The sequence below is a fragment of the Scleropages formosus genome, chromosome 10 (genome assembly GCF_900964775.1).
Source record: "Scleropages formosus chromosome 10, fSclFor1.1, whole genome shotgun sequence".
Taxonomy (NCBI): Eukaryota; Metazoa; Chordata; class Actinopteri; order Osteoglossiformes; family Osteoglossidae; genus Scleropages; species Scleropages formosus.
In genome coordinates, this window is record NC_041815.1 from 13,263,019 (window position 1) to 13,281,013 (window position 17,995).

At 39.9% G+C, this 17,995-nt stretch overlaps 3 protein-coding genes across 3 annotated transcripts; all 3 read right to left on the minus strand.

Moving 5' to 3' along the window:
* Nucleotides 1–2,348: 2,348 nt before the first annotated feature.
* Nucleotides 2,349–5,263, minus strand: LOC114911696 (olfactory receptor 52K2-like). Its single transcript, XM_029255865.1, has 2 exons — nt 4,379–5,263; nt 2,349–2,402 (listed from the first exon to the last, which is right to left on the minus strand). Exons 1-2 carry the CDS (start codon nt 5,261–5,263, stop codon nt 2,349–2,351), a joined length of 939 nt encoding a protein of 312 aa, XP_029111698.1.
* Nucleotides 5,264–11,685: 6,422 nt separating this feature from the next.
* Nucleotides 11,686–12,609, minus strand: LOC108922419 (olfactory receptor 52L1-like). The gene has a single exon (XM_029255866.1). The coding sequence runs from the start codon at nt 12,607–12,609 to the stop codon at nt 11,686–11,688; it is 924 nt and encodes a 307-aa protein (XP_029111699.1).
* A 1,944-nt stretch (nt 12,610–14,553) lies between these two features.
* On the minus strand, nt 14,554–15,498 carry LOC114911697 (olfactory receptor 52Z1-like). The gene has a single exon (XM_029255867.1). It carries the CDS (start codon nt 15,496–15,498, stop codon nt 14,554–14,556), a length of 945 nt encoding a protein of 314 aa, XP_029111700.1.
* Between the last annotated feature and the right edge of the window lie 2,497 nt (nt 15,499–17,995).

Here is a 17,995-nt window from a genome sequence, read left to right on the forward strand (position 1 = left end):
TGTCTACCTGCGCATGCAACAAACACCATTGCAGATGACACGACAGTCATTGGTGTGATTACAAACAATGATGAGCCTGAATACAGGGACGAGGTACGAAACCTGACAGTCTGGTGCTCCACCAACCATCTCAATCTTAACACCAGGAAGGCAAAGGAGATTGTGGTGGACTTTAGGAAGAAAAGGAGAACTGACCTCAGTCTTGTGCTCATAAATGACGAGGCTGTGGAGAAAGCCCCCAGTTTCAAATTCCTGGGCGTGAACATTACAGAAGACCTCTCTTGGGCCACACACACCTCTACTGTCATTGGAAAGGCACAGACACATCTCTATTTCTTGAGAAGACTGAGGAGAGAGAGTGAGACTGGCCCGGGACCTTGTGAATTTCTACCAATGTACAGATGTACTGCATTACAGCATGGTATGCCAGTTGCACAGGAGAACAACAGAGGGCTCTGCAATGGGTCATCAGGAGAGCTCAGAACATCATTGGCACACAGCTACCAGCAGTCAAGGACATTTATCTGTCCAGATGTCAGAGGAGTCTCCAAAGTTATCAGGGACTCCAGTCACCCTGCACACCACCTTTTCAAACTGCTCTCCTCTGCAAGGCGATACAGGACAATTCACTCACACACAACAAGAATGTAAAACAGCTTCTTCCCCAGAGCTGTGACACAGCTGAACACTGCTTATTTTTTATTGTATTATATGGTGTTATCTATTTATTTACTGTGTTATGTTTCAACTGGGGGGTGCGGTGGCGCAGTGGGTTGGACTGGGTCTTGCTCTCCAGTGGGTCTGGGGTTTGAGTCCTGCTTGGGGTGCCTTGCGGCGGGCTGGCGTCCCGTCCTGGGTGTGTCCCCTCCCCCTCCGGCCTTGCGCCCTGTGTTGCCGGGTAGGCTCCGGTTCCCAGCGACCCTGTATGGGACAAGCAGTTCAAAAAATGTGTGTGTTTCAACTGTTTAATTTTTATTTTTATATTTAAGTGTATTGTTTTATATTGTTGTCTAAAGAACTCAGGGAGTACCACTATAATTCTGTTGTATTGCACAGCAGTACAATGACAATTAAGTATTCAGTTCAATTCTATGTAGTGCTACCAGCCCGCACCTTATTCTGCAAGGTGGCTTACACTACTGTATGCATTACTTACAACGTGTCTCTCCTCCAGAAGTCAATGGAATACACTCTCTCTGTCTCTTACACAACATGGGTGAACCTGAACAGCATGTCTTTGGACTGTGGGATGAAACCCACCCTATGGGGAGAACATGCAAACTCCACACAGACAGACTGAGTGGGGATCAAACCCATGTCCACTCACAACCACCCAGGCACTGCGAAACAACAACGCTACTTGCTGTGGCACCATGCTGCCCATTTGCTAAATTAATGTTAGCGGGGTTTTCGCAAGCAGACATTATTTGTCAGTAAAGAGCAGCAAAACAGAACAGGAAAGTGAGACTAGAATAATTGACCTGGTTTCAAGTGTTTGCAGCTTGTGTCTAAAGCTTGTGAGTCCTGATTAATAACAAGATGACAAATGGTGTACATATTTATTGTCAATAATTGCCACTAAATATTAGTTTGGGAAGAGATTTTAACTTTTTTTTTTTCTGCTATGATGAATTGCTTTATATTTTAAGGTAACTTGAAGTAAAAAAAAACATTAAAATGTCTTGTAGCCTATCTTTATTTATTACAGATTTATCCAGCACTGAAATTGAAACTACCCAGCAAATTCATGTATATTATTAATTTTTTTTACTCTCTAAATTATAAAGCAAACTGAGAGTGAAAAGGTTCTAATGAACATTGCTCATGCTGTCAACTGGTCCTATAGTCATCATCAGTCTTTTGTATCCTCAGGCAAAAATACACAAACATACTGTCTGAAACGACTTGTCCCAAGCAGGGTTGAAGCAGACTGGAGCCTAACCCAGCAACACAAGGCACAAGGCTGGAGGGAGAGGGGACACACCCAGGACAGGATGCCAGTCTATCACAAGGCACCCCAAGCAGGACTTGAACCTCAGACCCACAAGAGAGCAGGCACAGGCCAAACCCACTGCATCACCACACCACTGTGCTCTCCTTCAGGCACAAATAATAATACTTAATTAATCCTCAAGGGACAATTCGCCCAGGCTGCCAGCAATGGCACCATATGCAAGCTTTTTGACTGTGGGAGGCAACTAGAGCACCTGGAGGAAAGCAAGAACTGATCAGGCACTGAACTCACATTCTCTCACACTTTGTAGGCATTATGTGACATCATCCACTGTGTCCCCTCAAATAAGACATATAGTCACTATTTAAGGTCAAACCTTGTTCTCTCCCACCCACTACCCTCCATCCAGCTGACTCTTCTTTACTCCAGTTACATTGTCCTGTGCCACCTGATTCAAGGAGGAATATAACCCTGTCTTATGTGTACAAACCAGAACACACACACACAAACACACACACACACACACAAACACACACACACACACACAGCCACGCACACACACACACGCACACTGGGTTCTCGATTAATCAACACAGCTGACCTTGAAGTCTGTTCATAATTTGATTTTTTGCAATGTGATACAAGGAGGAACATAACACACACACACACACACACACACACACACACACACACACACACACACACTTTCTGAACCGCTTGTCCCATTCGGGGTCACGGGGGAGCCAGAGCCTAACCTGGCAACACAGGACGTAAGGCTGGAGGGGGAGGGGACACACCCAGGAAAGAACGCCAGTCTGTCGCAACACATACACACACACACACACACACACACACACACACACACACACACACACACACATATTATATATGGAACATGGCTGACAGCTGGGCATGTCTGGGATTTGGCCTAGTACTTCCCTGCAAAATATCATTTTTTTCAACAATCTAAATTTATTTGCACTAGGGGTTTGTAATGTGAGATGGCCTTCAGAGGACCCATTGAGTACTGGACAATTTTAAAAATAACTCAAAGAAAAAAATGTTAACAATAAAAACACTACTATTATAACATCACCCCATAGAGCTATTGAAGATAGGGTTTTGGAAAAGCTGCTCTTTATTAAAGAAATACATGTCTTTCAATAGCAGCATTAACAAAATTACAACAGACACTATGTGATAGTCTGGTAAATACCAAAGAGATGCCCTAGGTCACTCTGATGCCCCCTACTCCACACAATGGTTGGTGGGTCAGGTGTTGGACCCCCCAGAATTCTCCAGTGACAAAGAGATCATCAATAACGTGACAACCAATCAGAACAGAACACAGGACTATGTACCAGAACAGATATTAACACCAGCTATTTACATTTGTTTACACCAGCCCTCCTCAGCAGCATTACACTATGCTATTACTATCTATGACATACTTTTAAGTGAAGTTAATCATATTTCGGTAATATAAATTAAACACAATGTTTCCTTAAATCGTTTTGTGGTTTTTTTCAAGGAGCGAGTCCTTAGCGTTCTTTATATTCTTAAAGGGCTATGCGGCCAGGAAAAGGTTCAGAACCCCTGATTTAGAGAGGACTACAGTGGTTGTCAGTTTTTTAGATCAGATAGTATGGTGCTACCAATAAAGAAAATAAAAATCACATATGGTAGTATTACATGTATTATTTTTTCAATGTTGCACTCATGCTTTCTTATGCATAATTCATTTTAGGTATGTGTAACTTCATTTTGGATTGACTTGATTTTTCTTTATGTTATATTTGGTTGGGATGATACCACTGGTATCTCACAGCTCCTAAGCTGTGGGGTTGGGCCTGGCTGAGAATATGGCTCAGTATATGCTGAGACTGCCTGATATTGCAGGTGTTTGCATAGGTTTCCTCCAGGCTTTCTTTCAGAAATCAAAAACAAGTATCAGGTTAAATTATGACTCCATATGTTAGCTTTTGCTGTGTATGTGTCGTGAATGAGTACATGATTTTTTCTTGCATTGAAATGGTATTCCATCCAGGGTGTACCTTGCAACATATCCTATGCTTTTGGAATAGACTATCAGTACCCTGCACTGGACTAGCAATACTGGCAATTGCCTGACTCCAGACCTGCTTTTTTACAACTCTGCTTCCGATATGCTTCTTTAAGAATTATATCTTAAAAGGAATACTTTTTCTGAGGTTTATTTCTCTGTATCGATTTAACCAGTGTTGTTTGGAGTTAGCCATATAATGCCTCTATTTATAGAAATAAGTTTTTTGTTGAATCAGTTTTATATACAATTTACAGAATCAAGATCAAATCGTGATCAAACATAATATCTGATGGTTGAATTGAGACAGAAATTTTTATTTACTTCCAAACAGGAAGAAGTTTTAAAACCCGAAGTCTTACGCTTTGAACACTCAGTCCATAAATTGCAGGGTTTAACAAAGGAGGAAATACAAGGAAGTAAACAGACATGAACATACGTGAAGTGGAAGGTAAATAGCTCATGTTGAAACGGTTTTGAATAATTTCAAAAAGGACTCCGATGGAGTAATTGAGAACAGCTAGGAGGTGAGGAGTGCAAGTTCGCAAAGCTTTGATACGAGATTCTTTGGAGACAAGCAGGCAGATTCTGAGAATTTGTGCATAGGAAAACAATACCATCAGGAGTGGAGGAAGGACAAATAAAACTGTTGTGATCAGGCCAATAATATTATGAACAGAAGTATCGAAGCATGACAGTTTTACTAATGCAAAATTCATACAGTAAACTTTAGGAATGTACCTGCTACAGAAAGTAAGTTTAGCTGTTAAGATAAAACACATGCCAAAAGCAGAGAAGGGATAAATCCAGGAAAAAGCAATAAGGAAACTTATTTTTTCAGAAGACATCATTATGCGGTAATGTAACGGGTGACATATTGCAATGTACCTGTCATAGCTCATGATTGCTAAAACAGAGAACTCAACAATACCATACGTGTGCAAACAGTAAATCTGTGCCAAACAGAGTCCCAGAGAGATTTCTTGTGAGGAAGATATCAGTCGACCAAGAATGGAAGGGATTAATGAAGTGCTCCCATACATTTCATTCACTGCAAGGTTGCACACAAAGATGTACATGGGTTCATGCAGACTTTTCTCAGAGTAAATCACTCCAATGATAAGTATGTTTAAACATAACGTTAGGAGGTAAAGCAGAAAGAATACAGTGAAGTAGAAATATTTTAGATCTTCCATTTCTTTGTACGCTGTCAGTATGAAGGAGGTAACTACTGATGTATTTTCCATGGTTCTCTGGATATGTAAGGAAGTCTGTAAAAAAAAATAATAGTAGATGTGGTTTCATTAAGTTTCTTTCATTTCAGTTCACTGAAATATGAATACACCCCTCATTAATCATAGAGAGTTATAGTGAAAGTACATTTACACACCAACTATTTCTGAAAAGAAGCAAAATGAGTGTTTTTACATACCTAGTCCTTGTGCTTCTGAAGTTGTGCAGTTTTTGACTGTGGCAGTGAACCTTAGGTAAGCCTTCCTATGAAGAGTCAAAGTGGATGAAGCTGTGTGCCTTTATGGTAAGATTCTGATCACATGATCGTTAATAGGTTGGTCATTATGCCATGATGTTGCTTTTCAAAGTAATTCTATACCAGAGCTTGAAGATGACATCAGGTTTTTAAAAATAATTTAAAAGATTATTGTTACAAAGGATGTAAGGTCTCTTCATCTGCTGTCAACAACTCTTAACTCTTAGGTGTGTAAACTCCGTTAAAAGAACATAACTAAATGGTGACTTTGTAGTCCCCCTCATAAGAGGCATAATTTCTTTACGAAGGTCTGCTCATGAAGAAAATTTGTGTAAAATTTAAATGGGGAAAATATATAGTGTTCTTGGGCCACAAAACATGCAAAATTCTAACCTTTTCTTTTAAACACTAAAAAATCTAATTCAAAACTATCCGTCCATTAATTTTTACTAATAGTTTGTCCTGTACAGGATGGTGGTGGTCTGAAGCCTATTGCACAAGCACAGAGAGCAAGGCAGGGTACACAGTGGATGAGATAGCAGTCCATCACAGGGAAGAGTGGATACACTATGTGCTGTACAGTTACTAATTTGCAATAAGCACAATCTTGAGTCACCAGCTAAATAAATTCATTCTGACATCTGCTTAAGTTCTGTAAAATTCTTAGATGTCGCTATAAAAATACTTTGGAGAGCTTATTTTAATATTATAGGGGGCGCGGTGGCGCACTGGGTTGGACCGGTTCCTGCTCTCTAGTGGGTCTGGGGTTCGAGTCCCGCTTGGGGTGCCTTGCGACGGACTGGCATCCTGTCCTGGGTGTGTCCCCTCCCCCTCTGGCCTTCTGCCCTGTGTTACCGGGTAGGCTCCAGTTCCCCACGACCCCGTACGGGACAAGCGGTTCAGAAAGTGCGTGTGTGTGTGTGTGTGTGTGTGTGTGTATGTATTAGAAGATACACAAATGAGCAGTACAATACCAGAGTAATGGCTGAATAAAGGTTGTATCTGGGGATGCTTTTGGAATTATGGTTATGGATGTTTAGCCGCTGTAACTTGCACGTCAAATAACCAGTCTGTTGGTTCCAATAAGATATAGTGGTCTATCACTACTGAACTACTATGAAAAATAAAGCCATCTTTAATATAAAATTAGGAAAATGTGTCCACAGCATTTATTAATTTAACTGACACTTTCCTCTAAAGCAGCATACAATTTTAAGCAACTGTAATTTATTTACCTATTTATACAGCTACCCAGCAATTCTTATGGGCACAATGCAGGGTAAGTACCTTGCTCCAGTGTACTACACCAGTACTCAGGCTTTGAATCTGCAACCTTTTGTAGCCAAAAGCAGCAGCACTTTCCACTACACATTCCGAATATAACACCATGTCCGGATGCAATGAAGTAACCCGTTAACCCATTCTCCCTGCTTAACTAATGTGACCGCCTTTGCATGCCTCAATTCCTCTTCCTGCCCCCAGACCTGCGCAATGACCAGCTGCTGTTTGTCTGCTTCTGGGGCAGCACTTCACAACTGCCGCCTACGGCCTGAGCCAAATCTTGCCCCCCCGGCACGTGTCCAACCACATTCGACAACATCAGCGCCCCTTTAGCGCTTTGGACCGCATCTCTGGGGTTCCACCCCCTACTTATCCTCACCAACGACACCATCTTTTTGACGACCTCATCTTTTGACTCTGCTAAAGTCAGCTCCAGACCCACCTTCACACACTTGTACTCTTCCACGAAACTTGTCACCGGCAGCTCCAACATACCCTTACCATATAACGGTACACTACTTAAACAGCGTGGCACTCCCAGCCACCTTCTTGCTGCCGTACTAATAATCCGCTCAAGCTTCTCAAAATCAAAAGGCTTACTGGAGATCACTGACTTCTTTGACCATTTTTTAGTTTCTATTAGTGATTCTGTGTGTGTGTGTGTGTGTGTGTGTGTGTTACATGGAAAAAAGTGAACTGACATATTCAGTCGAGCATGATCCTACCCCAGACCACATAGATTTGCAAAGAATGCAGCATTCCTTTATTCCTTTTTCCAAGATATAGTTAAAATTGCTCCAGGTAATGGATAAGACTACCCAAGCTGCTGTGTGAGATGGCTGATGATTGAAGCAGTCTCTCTGGTATCTGCATATTGGAAATGTCATCACACATTACACATCACACACACTGGCATCAACTTCCATGTCTACCATGAATGTCAGGTAGATAAGCACCAGTTTATTGCTGTGGTCCTGCTTGAGTTGAAATATGACAGAGTTTTGTATATTCTTTACAATGGGTGAGTCTTATGTTTCAGCTATATGGATTAATTACTAACAGGAAAGCAGGAGATATGCACACCTAATGCACAGGTGCCAGCTTCGTTCTTGGTAAGGCTGACTTTGATCATCAGTTTCAGGTCTCACAGTAAAGGTGTGCCCAGGTTAGAATTCTGGTTGCTGTTGTGGTGTTAAAACTTAATAGTTATAGAAATTGTTAAGCATTGTAACTGGTGATATTTTTGTACTGGGTTAAAGGGCTGTGCTCTCTGCTGTGGAATGTAAGACGATTGTAGGAGAAGCAGGCTGTACCAGGCACCAGGTTAGACGTTATCTGAGAAAGGCAACCTGTGGACACCAAGAGCATGTCATACAGGGCTGATGATCCTGTCTTGCCTGGAGTGAGGTCAGTTTAAGGTAAGCTGGATGATGGGGGTTGGATGGTTTGGCTTTAGGGTGAAGGGTTTTGAGAACAAAAGAAGTGGAAAGCTACTAGGCAAAAAAGGCGGGAAAACACTGAACACACCTTTTGTAACACCCTGTAATGAATTATGTATGAACATGACAAATAAAAGCAGGTAATAAAGGCTGATCGGGGAGACACCCATCCGGATTTCTCCCATCGGCCGATGTTGTCGTGAAAAGTCTTTTGTGTGTCTAAGTGTGTTTCTTCAGTGTCTCCTATGGCTGAAAGGGGAAAGGGAAAACTTTTTTTTTCCACACTGACTTTAAATTGAGCACACCTTAAAAAAAATAAAAATAAATAAATAAAAACAAAACTTTATTTAGGGGTTGCTTCAATCCTGGCTTCTCTGTTTAAAAGGAATTCATTCAGAACAATTCCTAGTGTTGAAAGGGCAATATTTCATTTTTTTTTTTCTTCTTCCAGGCTGTTTCCCCTACTCCTCTGGGTGCTAATTAAAACATTTGACCGGGCGATCAACCAGGTCTCTTCGTTGTCACTATCAATACCTTTTACTGCAATAATGTTTCAGAAATATGTTATTGGCCCATTGCCACACTGTTAAACATTGAGACAGCTTTCAGCACCCTGGACAGCAGCAGACAGCACATGATATGGAAGGATTTGCTGGGTAGCGAGTTAACCAAGTTCTGCCGATGCTGGCGTTGCAGCTTTTTCACAGGGAGGACACTACAGGAGAGAGCTCCCGTACACCATTATCCCGGTTGACTCACCAAATGAAATGCCTCCTCCCTTCTACAGGTCCTCGTACTTTTGCTGTGACCACATTTGTTGTGCTCTAATCATAACTTTGCACATGTGCATGTTTTCACTTCAGGTCTGTATGGTGTATGTGCTCATAGCCTTATACTATTTATCCACAGAACTTTTGCTGCTACAGATTTGCTCTTACAGTTTTTGCTATTCTGCATGTTGCAGACATTTCATACTTCTTGTTTATTAATGTATCGATTTATCAGGAGCCTTTCTCCAAAGCGACTTCTAAAGAATACTATTTAGTGTTATCTCTCCACAACTTTTTCACCTAATTTGACATACAATGACAGTCATTATCACAGAGACATGTAACGGGAATGAGGAACAATGAGGGACTTGAAAGAGCAAAGCAAGGTAGGCTTGAGAAGGCCGGGTGGAGGGGTCGGGGGGGGGTTTGTCTCAAGTGAGATTCCGCAAATGGGAAGAAGTGAGAGAGAGAGCGAGAGTGTGTGTGTCTATGTGTGTGTTCAAAACATTAAAGGCACTCCAATGTTCATTGGCATTTTACCTTTCGCTTTATTTTTCATTTCCCTTTTCTATGATGCAGAACGGTAAAAACACACACACACATTTTCAGAACTGCTTGTCCCATATGGGGTCGCGGGGAACCGGAGCCTACCCGACAACACAGGGCGTAAGGCCAGAGGGGGAGGGGACACACCCAGGACGGGTACATCAGTCCGCCGCAAGGCACCCCAAGCGGGACTTGAACCCCAGACCCACCGGAGAGCAGGACCCGGCCCAACCCACTGCGCCACCGCACCCCCTAATGGTAATAAAAAGAAAAATAAAAAAAAAAGCCAAATACAGTAACAAACAAGACACTTAACAGGAAAAAAAGGAAGTTTGTCCGACCTTGGGGTAACATGCCCCACCCACAAGGTAACGAACCACCGTAGGTGAGCACTTTTTTTTATGTGTGTGGCAAAGTAGCACCCATTTGTTATTATGAACCATCGTATGTACAGTATCTCGAATTTTCAATATGGTAGGCTTAATTATGAAGTTTTCATTTGATTGTTACTTAAGGGTGACAAAACAATCAACTTCCGGTCAGCAAGTCAGTAGTTCATAACTGTGGGTTCTACGTAACTTAAACGTTCATAACTCGGTGATTGCCTGTAGTTTAGGACTTTCTGAAAAGGAAAAAAAACTTCTGACAGAAGCGGGAATAATATCTCAAAACTTTTTTTTTATTTATCTAAGAAACTCTGATATTGAACACCACATTTTAACTTTTACAGTCCTTTGTTTAACCCAGATGAAACATCACATTTCCTTGTGACTCTGAAAAGCTTACTGAGAAAAATACAAAAGAAATCATTTCACTGGTCTTATAGCCACAGCACTCAAGTTTCTCTCTTCTGTATTCGACATTTTTGGAGCGGAATGAGGGAATTCTGTTCCGTCAACCCTTGACATTTTCTTCTTTTATCAAAACAAAAAACAAATCAGATAAAAGCACTGCTCCAATATCAAATAAAGTTTCAAAATAATATGAATTATGTTGCCCTGTGATGGACTTGCACCACGTCCATCCATAACCCCCTTAAACTTGTACTCAGTGATCCCAGGAAAGGCTCCAGACCACCAGGCCCTTGATCAGGGCAAAGGGTTAATGAAATGAAGGGTGAATTATGCTGTGCACTGGTCACATGAGCGAGAACGGACACTTAATGCTTTTGCACAACGTAAGACTCTTATTGCCATGGAGACAACAGACGAAAAAAAGGACATTTCCCCTTTAGGTTAAAGCATAAAGTTAGTGAACTGGATAAATACCAACAAAAGAAATACCTCAGAAATTTAACTAAAGAACAGCTGACCTATCCAAAAGCGGAAAAAAAAAATGATATAGTTCAATAAATATTGTAGTATAATATTGTTACATACTGTGAAGAAGATGTGTTGGGTTTTTTCTAGTAACTTAATTCCTGTTTCTGTTTAATAATTTAACTGTGACTTTTTTCTGCCATTTTATAGTACTTACTGCACCAATTTCTCTCAGTCGCTTCCCCTGTGTCCCTTTGCTGTGCCACACATGAGCAGAGTTAAACAGCCCCATAGATGCTGTTAATGCTCTTTGATTACTATTACTGTCAGTCACCATAGGTTTTACCGTCAAATTCTTGGAGGCATATGATGTTCTGCAGTTGTCCTTAGAGTAAATTTTAAATTTGTCAAAGGCTTTTCAACTGCTGTATTTAATCTTGAAAATGATGTTCCCTATACCAATGAACACAATATATTGTTGAGCTCTGTATACTAATAAGGTTGTAGTGTATTTTTCTTTATTCTTGATTAAGAAATGATGTCTTAGCAGTCTTAAGATTAAAAATTAAAGCCAAGAAATTTAAAAAACTCAGCTGCAAACATTTAATAGATACAGTACAACAAAAGCATCCAAAACATTAAAAATCAATAATTAATTGTGTGCTTTTTAATAGCTTAATTTTTGGGCTATTTTGAGGGTTATATTAGCATTTGAGGAAGGCTTCTGTTAATTAAAAGATGAGAAATTATCAGAGTAATGTAGCATTTGTATGCTATTTAGTGCAAGTCCATATTTAAGAAAAAAAAAACATTAGAAAATTTTGAAAAGTATAAAAGTTTTCATGAATCAACAATATAATCTTGTCATGAAGCTCAGATAACTTACTATTTAGCAGTATATATTTTTAAAATCCGCACTCGTATGTTTTGAACAATTATTCCATATATTGTAGGGTTTAGCAGAGGAGGAAATATCAGGGAATAAAGGGACATAAACGTATCAGACCCAGAAGGGAAATTACTCATGTTAAACCTGCTTTGAATAATTTCAAAAAAGCACCCTATAGAATAATTGGCGAAAGCTAGTAAGTGAGGAGTGCATGTTTGCAGAGCTTTGACACGAGATTCCCTGGAGGCAAGCAGACAGACTCTGAGTATTTGTGCATAAGAAAACATTACCATTAACAGCTGAGGACCACTGAACAAAACTGTTGCTATCAGGCCAACAGTACTATGAACTGAGGTATCAAAACATGACAGTCGAACTAATAGAAAATTGGCACAGTAAACTTTAGGTATGATCCTGCTGCAGAAAGTAAGCTGAGCTGTGAGTATGAAATAACTTCCAAAAGCAATAAGGGGATACATCCAGGACAAGGCAATAAGACCAATCACTTTTTGAGGAGACATGACAATGTGGTAGTGTAACGGGTGACAAATTGCAATGTACCTATCATAGCTCATGGCTGCTAATATACAGAACTCAATAAATCCATATGTGTGCAAACAGTAAATCTGTGCCAGACAGAGCCCCAGAGAGATTTCATGTGAGTGAGACATCAGCTGATAAAGAAGATAGGGGATTAAGGATGTGCTCCCATAAATTCCATTCACCACAAGGTTGCTCACAAATATGTACATGGGATCATGTAGACTTTTCTGTGAATAAATCACACCAATGACAAGTAGGTTCAAACATAATATTAGGAGGTAAAGCAGAAGGAATACAGTGAAATAAAGATATTTAAGTTTTTCCATTTCTGTATATGCTACCAATATGAAAGAAGTCACAGCTGATATATTCTGCATATCCTCTCCCAGATGTACATGGAACACTGTAAAACAAGGAAGGTTGACTTCTTATTTAATGTATTTTTTTCATATGTAAGAAATACATTTTATGTTTCATTTCTGAATAAACTCTTCTGTAAAACTGGGATGATTTTCTTTATTAAACATTCAAGGAAATGATGGCAGAGTTCAAGTACAGTAAATAAAAATAATGCAGAGTATAAAATAGTTAATTACACTGGAAGATATTCTCCTTTAACCTCACATTGGATTGGATGGTAATGTATTAATGCCTGCAGGGAAAGTCATAATTACACAGCAATAGCGAAAGTATTTAAACATACTCTATAAAAATAAATTGAATTTAACACTATAATTGCACTGAAAGCAAAACAAGTGTTACGAAAAGTGACATTACCTGGCTTCAGAAGCGGAGTACTTCTAACTGTTAAAATGCTTCTTACAAAATATCTTCCAGTAAGAATGAAATCACATGAAGTTCTGTGCTTTTATGATGAAGTTCTCATCACATGATCATGAGCTGGATGGTGATGTCATCAAGATATGATGTTATTCTACAAATTTTTTAAAACCTAATCTCATAGTCGATGATGATGATGATGATGATGATGACAATGAAGTCGACAGCTGTAGGTGTAGTGTTTTTCATTATTATGTTATGCATACTGTTTCATATGTGGACTTCCTCACTCCACTAAATTCAATTACCTGGCATCTCAATGAATGGAATGGTATAGAAGCTGAGTATGAAATCCATCTGGTTTTAGTGGCCAGTAACCTTCAGTCCACTCAATGAAAACCTCATCAGCCCATTGGGAAAACTCCCTCCTCTCCCGATTCTTGATCCATCATTGCTCTTCATACTCAGGAGAGCAGGATTTTACAGACTAGTTGCCACCTGGAATAAATGGCTGGGAGTCTATTCTTTAAGGGCTTTCAAAAAAAAAAAAAAAAAACAAAACTTATGACAGTTGTTACATACTGTGAAGATGATGTGTTGGGTTTTTTCAAGTAACTTATTAATTCCTGTATCTGTTTGTTAATTAGGGGGGCACGGTGGCGCAGTGGGTTGGACCACAGTCCTGCTTTCCGGTAGGTCTGGGGTTCGAGTCCCGCTGGGGGTGCCTTGCGATGGACTGGCGTCCCGTCCTGGGTGTGTCCCCTCCCCCTCTGGCCTTACGCCCTGTGTTACCGGGTAGGCTCCGGTTCCCCGTGACCCTGTATGGGACAAGCGGTTCTGAAAATGTGTGTGTGTGTGTGTTTGTTAATTAACTGTGAGTTTTTCTGGCATTTAACAGTGCTTACTGCAACTTTCTCCCACTTGCTTTCCCTCTGTCCCTTTGGTCTGCCACACACGAGCAGAGTTAAACAGCCCCAAAGATACTGTTGATGCTGTTGGATGACTACTATTGGTAGTTAACTCAGGTTTTACCGTCAATATCTAGGAGGCATATCATGTTCTGCCGTTGTCCTTAGAGTAAATTCTAGATTTGTAAAAGGCTTTACTATTGCTGTATTTTATCTTGGAAATGATGTTCCCTATACCAATGAACACAATATAATTTTGAACTCTATATATTAATAAGGTGGTAGTGTATTTATTTCATTCTTGAATATGAAATGATTTCTCAGCACTCTTAAGATTAAAAATGAAAAGCAGGAAATTAAAAAGGACCACCGCAAAGATTTAATAGATGCATTTTAGTAAAAAGCATACAAAACATTGAAAATCAGTAATGAATTGTGTGCTTTTTCATAGCTTAATTTTTTAGATATTTTGAGGGTTAAAGTAGCATTTTAGGTATGTTTCTGTTAATTAAAAGATCTGATATTTTGAGAGTAATGTGGCATTTGTATGCCGTTCAGAACAAGTTTGTTAACAAAAATCATTATGAAATCTTGAACAGCATAAAAGTTTTCATAAATCATAATATAATCTTGTCATGAAGCTCGGTGAACTTGCTTTTTAGCAGTACAAATTTTGAGAATCCGCACTCTTATGTTTTGGACACTTATTCCATATATTGTAGGGTTTAACAGAGGAGGAACTATCAAGAAATAAAGGGACATGAACATACGAGAGCCATAAGGGAAATTACTCATGTTAAACCTGCTTTGAATAACTTCAAAAAAGACTCCAACTGAATAATTTACAACAGCCAGTAGATGAGGAGTGCATGTTTGCAGAGCTTTGACACGAGAGTCCCTGGAGGCAAGCAGACAGACTCTGAGTATTTGTGCATAGGAAAAAATTACCATCAAGAGCTGAGGAGCAATTAAGAATACAACTGAAATCAGGCCAACAATACTATGAACTGAGGTATCAAAACATGACAGTCGAACTAATACAAAATTGGCACAGTAAACTTTAGGTATGATCCTGCTACAGAAAGTAAGCTTAGCTGTGAGTATAAAATACATACCGAAAGCAATAAATGGATACATCCAGGACAAGGCAATAAGACCAATCACTTTCTGAGGGGACATGACAATGTGGTAGTGTAACGGGTGACAAATTGCAATGAACCTGTCATAGCCCATAACTGCTAAAACAGAGAACTCAGCAATAGCGTATGTGTGCAAACAGTAAATTTGTGCCAAGCAGAGTCCCAGAGAGATTTCATGTGAGTAAGACATCAGTTGACTAAGGAGGAAAGGGATTAATATGGTGCTTCCATAGATTCCATTCACTGCAAGGTTGCCTACAAAGATGTACATGGGTTCATGGAGACTTTTCTCAAAGTAAATTAAACCAATGAGAAGTAGGTTTAGACATAATATCAGGATGTAAAGCAGAAGGAATACTATGAAGTACAAGTATTTTAGATCTTCCATTCCCATGTATTCAATCAATATGAAGGAGGTCACAGCTGATATGTTTTCCATGGTTGTCTGGTTGTATTAGGAACACTGTGAAAAATGCAAGGGACATGTGATTAAATTATTTTCTGAATTCATTAGAATTGTACTAATCACACACACACACACTTTCTGATCCGCTTGTCCCATACAGGGTCATGGGGAACCAGAGCCTACCCAGCAACACAGGGCGTAAGGCTGGAGGGAGAGGGGACACACCCAGGACAGGACACCAGTCCGCCGCAAGGCACCCCAAGCAGGACTCGAACCACAGACCCACTAGAGAGCAGAACCTGGTCCAACTCACTGCACCACCGCATCCCCTTCTACTAGTCATTCAATAATTAATGTACTAATCATTAGAATGTAGGTCTTTTTACACCATATGCTACAGATTTCTAAATTCTGACACAATAAAATAAGCTGCAAAGCACACACACACACACACACACACACACACACACACACACACACACACACACACACACACACACTGAACTGCTCGTCCCATACGGGGTGGCGGGGAACCGGAGCCTACCCGGTAACACAGGGCGTAAGGCCAGAGGGGGAGGGGGACACACCCAGGACGGGATGCCAGTCCACCACAAGGCACCCCAAGCGGGACTCGAACCCCAGACCCACGGGAAAGTAGGACCTGGTCCAACCCACTGTGCCCACCTACTGCTGCAAAGCAGACGTTTTTTAAAAACAAGTAACAGATTTTTCATTAATACCCTTAATTTTTATGAAATGTTCTTCCTGGACTCATTTTACATTATCAAATCCATCTTCTGTTCAAATTTTATAAAATGTGAAGTACTTGTGGATTCTGACATTTCTTTATAAAACATTAAAAAATACAAGCACTGGTTTATTGGCACCTTTAGGATGATCATATAAAATTATCTTGAAATCATGTTTATGCTCTGAGACTCGGTCATTGTAGAAGTCATAAAATAGGATACAGAATTTTGGAAAGGAAAGGCAGAGATGTGAAAAGAAAGCAAGAAGAAGAGGAAAAATGCGCAGCACACGTTTGCCCTCAACAGATTTCTGCGTACACAGTGAACCAGTTTGTTGCAGCTTACTCATCATGCCCCGTTTCATATATTTTCATCAGTGTTCTTTTCAGCACTGAGGCAAAAAAATTGAAAATTTGTGATCTGTACCCTACTGGCCACCTTAGCCTTGTAGCGGTGATTATAACACATGTTAGGGATATTATGGCACTCTCTTTTCAAATATGAATAAATTATTCTTGAAGATTTTAATTTATCAGAGATTCTTGACTTCTTTCTAGGCCATGGGATCCTTTCAGAATCAAATTACAGCTAACAATTTCTCTTAGAACACTGTTCATAAATAAATTTGGAGAAAATATTGCACTATTTATTGTTCTGGAAACTGAATACCTTCAGATAGAAACATATCAGAAATAGTAGTAGTGCAGTGATATTTTAATTTTGTTTCGTTTGATAGTGGTATTTTCTAAATAAAATTGTGATTTCACAGACCTCTCTGTTGAAATATTTGAACAATGGGCTCCAGATTAAGAAACCCTGAACTGCGGTACACTCAGCCTTCATATTACAACTAGATTCAATAGTATTAGAACTTTTCATTAATTTAATTGATGGTTTTTTCATAAGTGATTTCTTAAGCTATTTGCAATCATGTCCTGTGTATACAATTATGTAAATACAAGTGTTTATCAGAATTTATCAGAATAATCAACAGATTTGTTATATATGTGAGAAAAATGTCATATGTTTTAAGTTTCCTTAACTTTGCTAAAAAAGAAAACGTCTGCATGTAGATATGACTTCATACAATTACTGTAATAAGTATGTAAGGGATGACGAACATTGTAAAGTGTACTACATACCTAGCTTGTGATCTTCTGATGTCAGGAAGGTTTTGACTGTATTAGTGGTCTTTCCAAAAACTGCCTTGTTAAGAGAGAAAATTCAGCGTCTTTTTGATAAGGTCCTGGTCACATGATCATAAGTACAATGATGATGTCATGATAAGATGATGTAAATGCATGAAATAATTTCATAGATAAGGCTGAAGATGTTGATGATGGTAGTTATGTTATTTTTCATTATATAAATTCATTTTACACTTTAGACAATTTTTTATATTTATATATAAATATAGTATATATATATTTATATTTTGGCGCAGTGGGTTGGGCCGCAGTCCTGCTGTCCGGTGGGTCTGGGGTTCGAGTCCCGCTTGGGGTACCTTGCGACGGACTGGCGTCCCGTCCTGGGTGTGTCCCCTTCCCCCTCTGGCCTTACGCCCTGTGTTGCCGGGTAGGCTCCGGTTCCCCGTGACCCCGTATGGGGCAAGCGGTTCTGAGAATGTGTGTGTGTGTGTATTTATATTTTTTTTAAATATTCACATATAACCTTTTACATTTTTTTATACATTATTTAAAATCAGGGTGGCGCGGTGGCGCAGTGGGTTGGACCACAGTCCTGCTCTGCGGTGGGTCTGGGGTTCGAGTCCCGCTTGGGGT

What these genes read in the sequence shown, in the direction of transcription:
- LOC108922419 (XM_029255866.1), bottom strand. Translation starts at nt 12,609, where the DNA reads ATGCAGAATATATCAGCTGTGACTTCTTTCATATTGGTAGCATATACA.
- LOC114911696 (XM_029255865.1), bottom strand. Translation starts at nt 5,263, where the DNA reads ATGGAAAATACATCAGTAGTTACCTCCTTCATACTGACAGCGTACAAA. An exon ending in ATGGACTGAGTGTTCAAAGC is followed by an intron (nt 2,403 to 4,378) that starts GTAAGACTTCGG and finishes TCCTTGAATCAG; the next exon opens with GTGGCACAGGACAATGTAAC.
- LOC114911697 (XM_029255867.1), bottom strand. Translation starts at nt 15,498, where the DNA reads ATGGAAAACATATCAGCTGTGACCTCCTTCATATTGATTGAATACATG.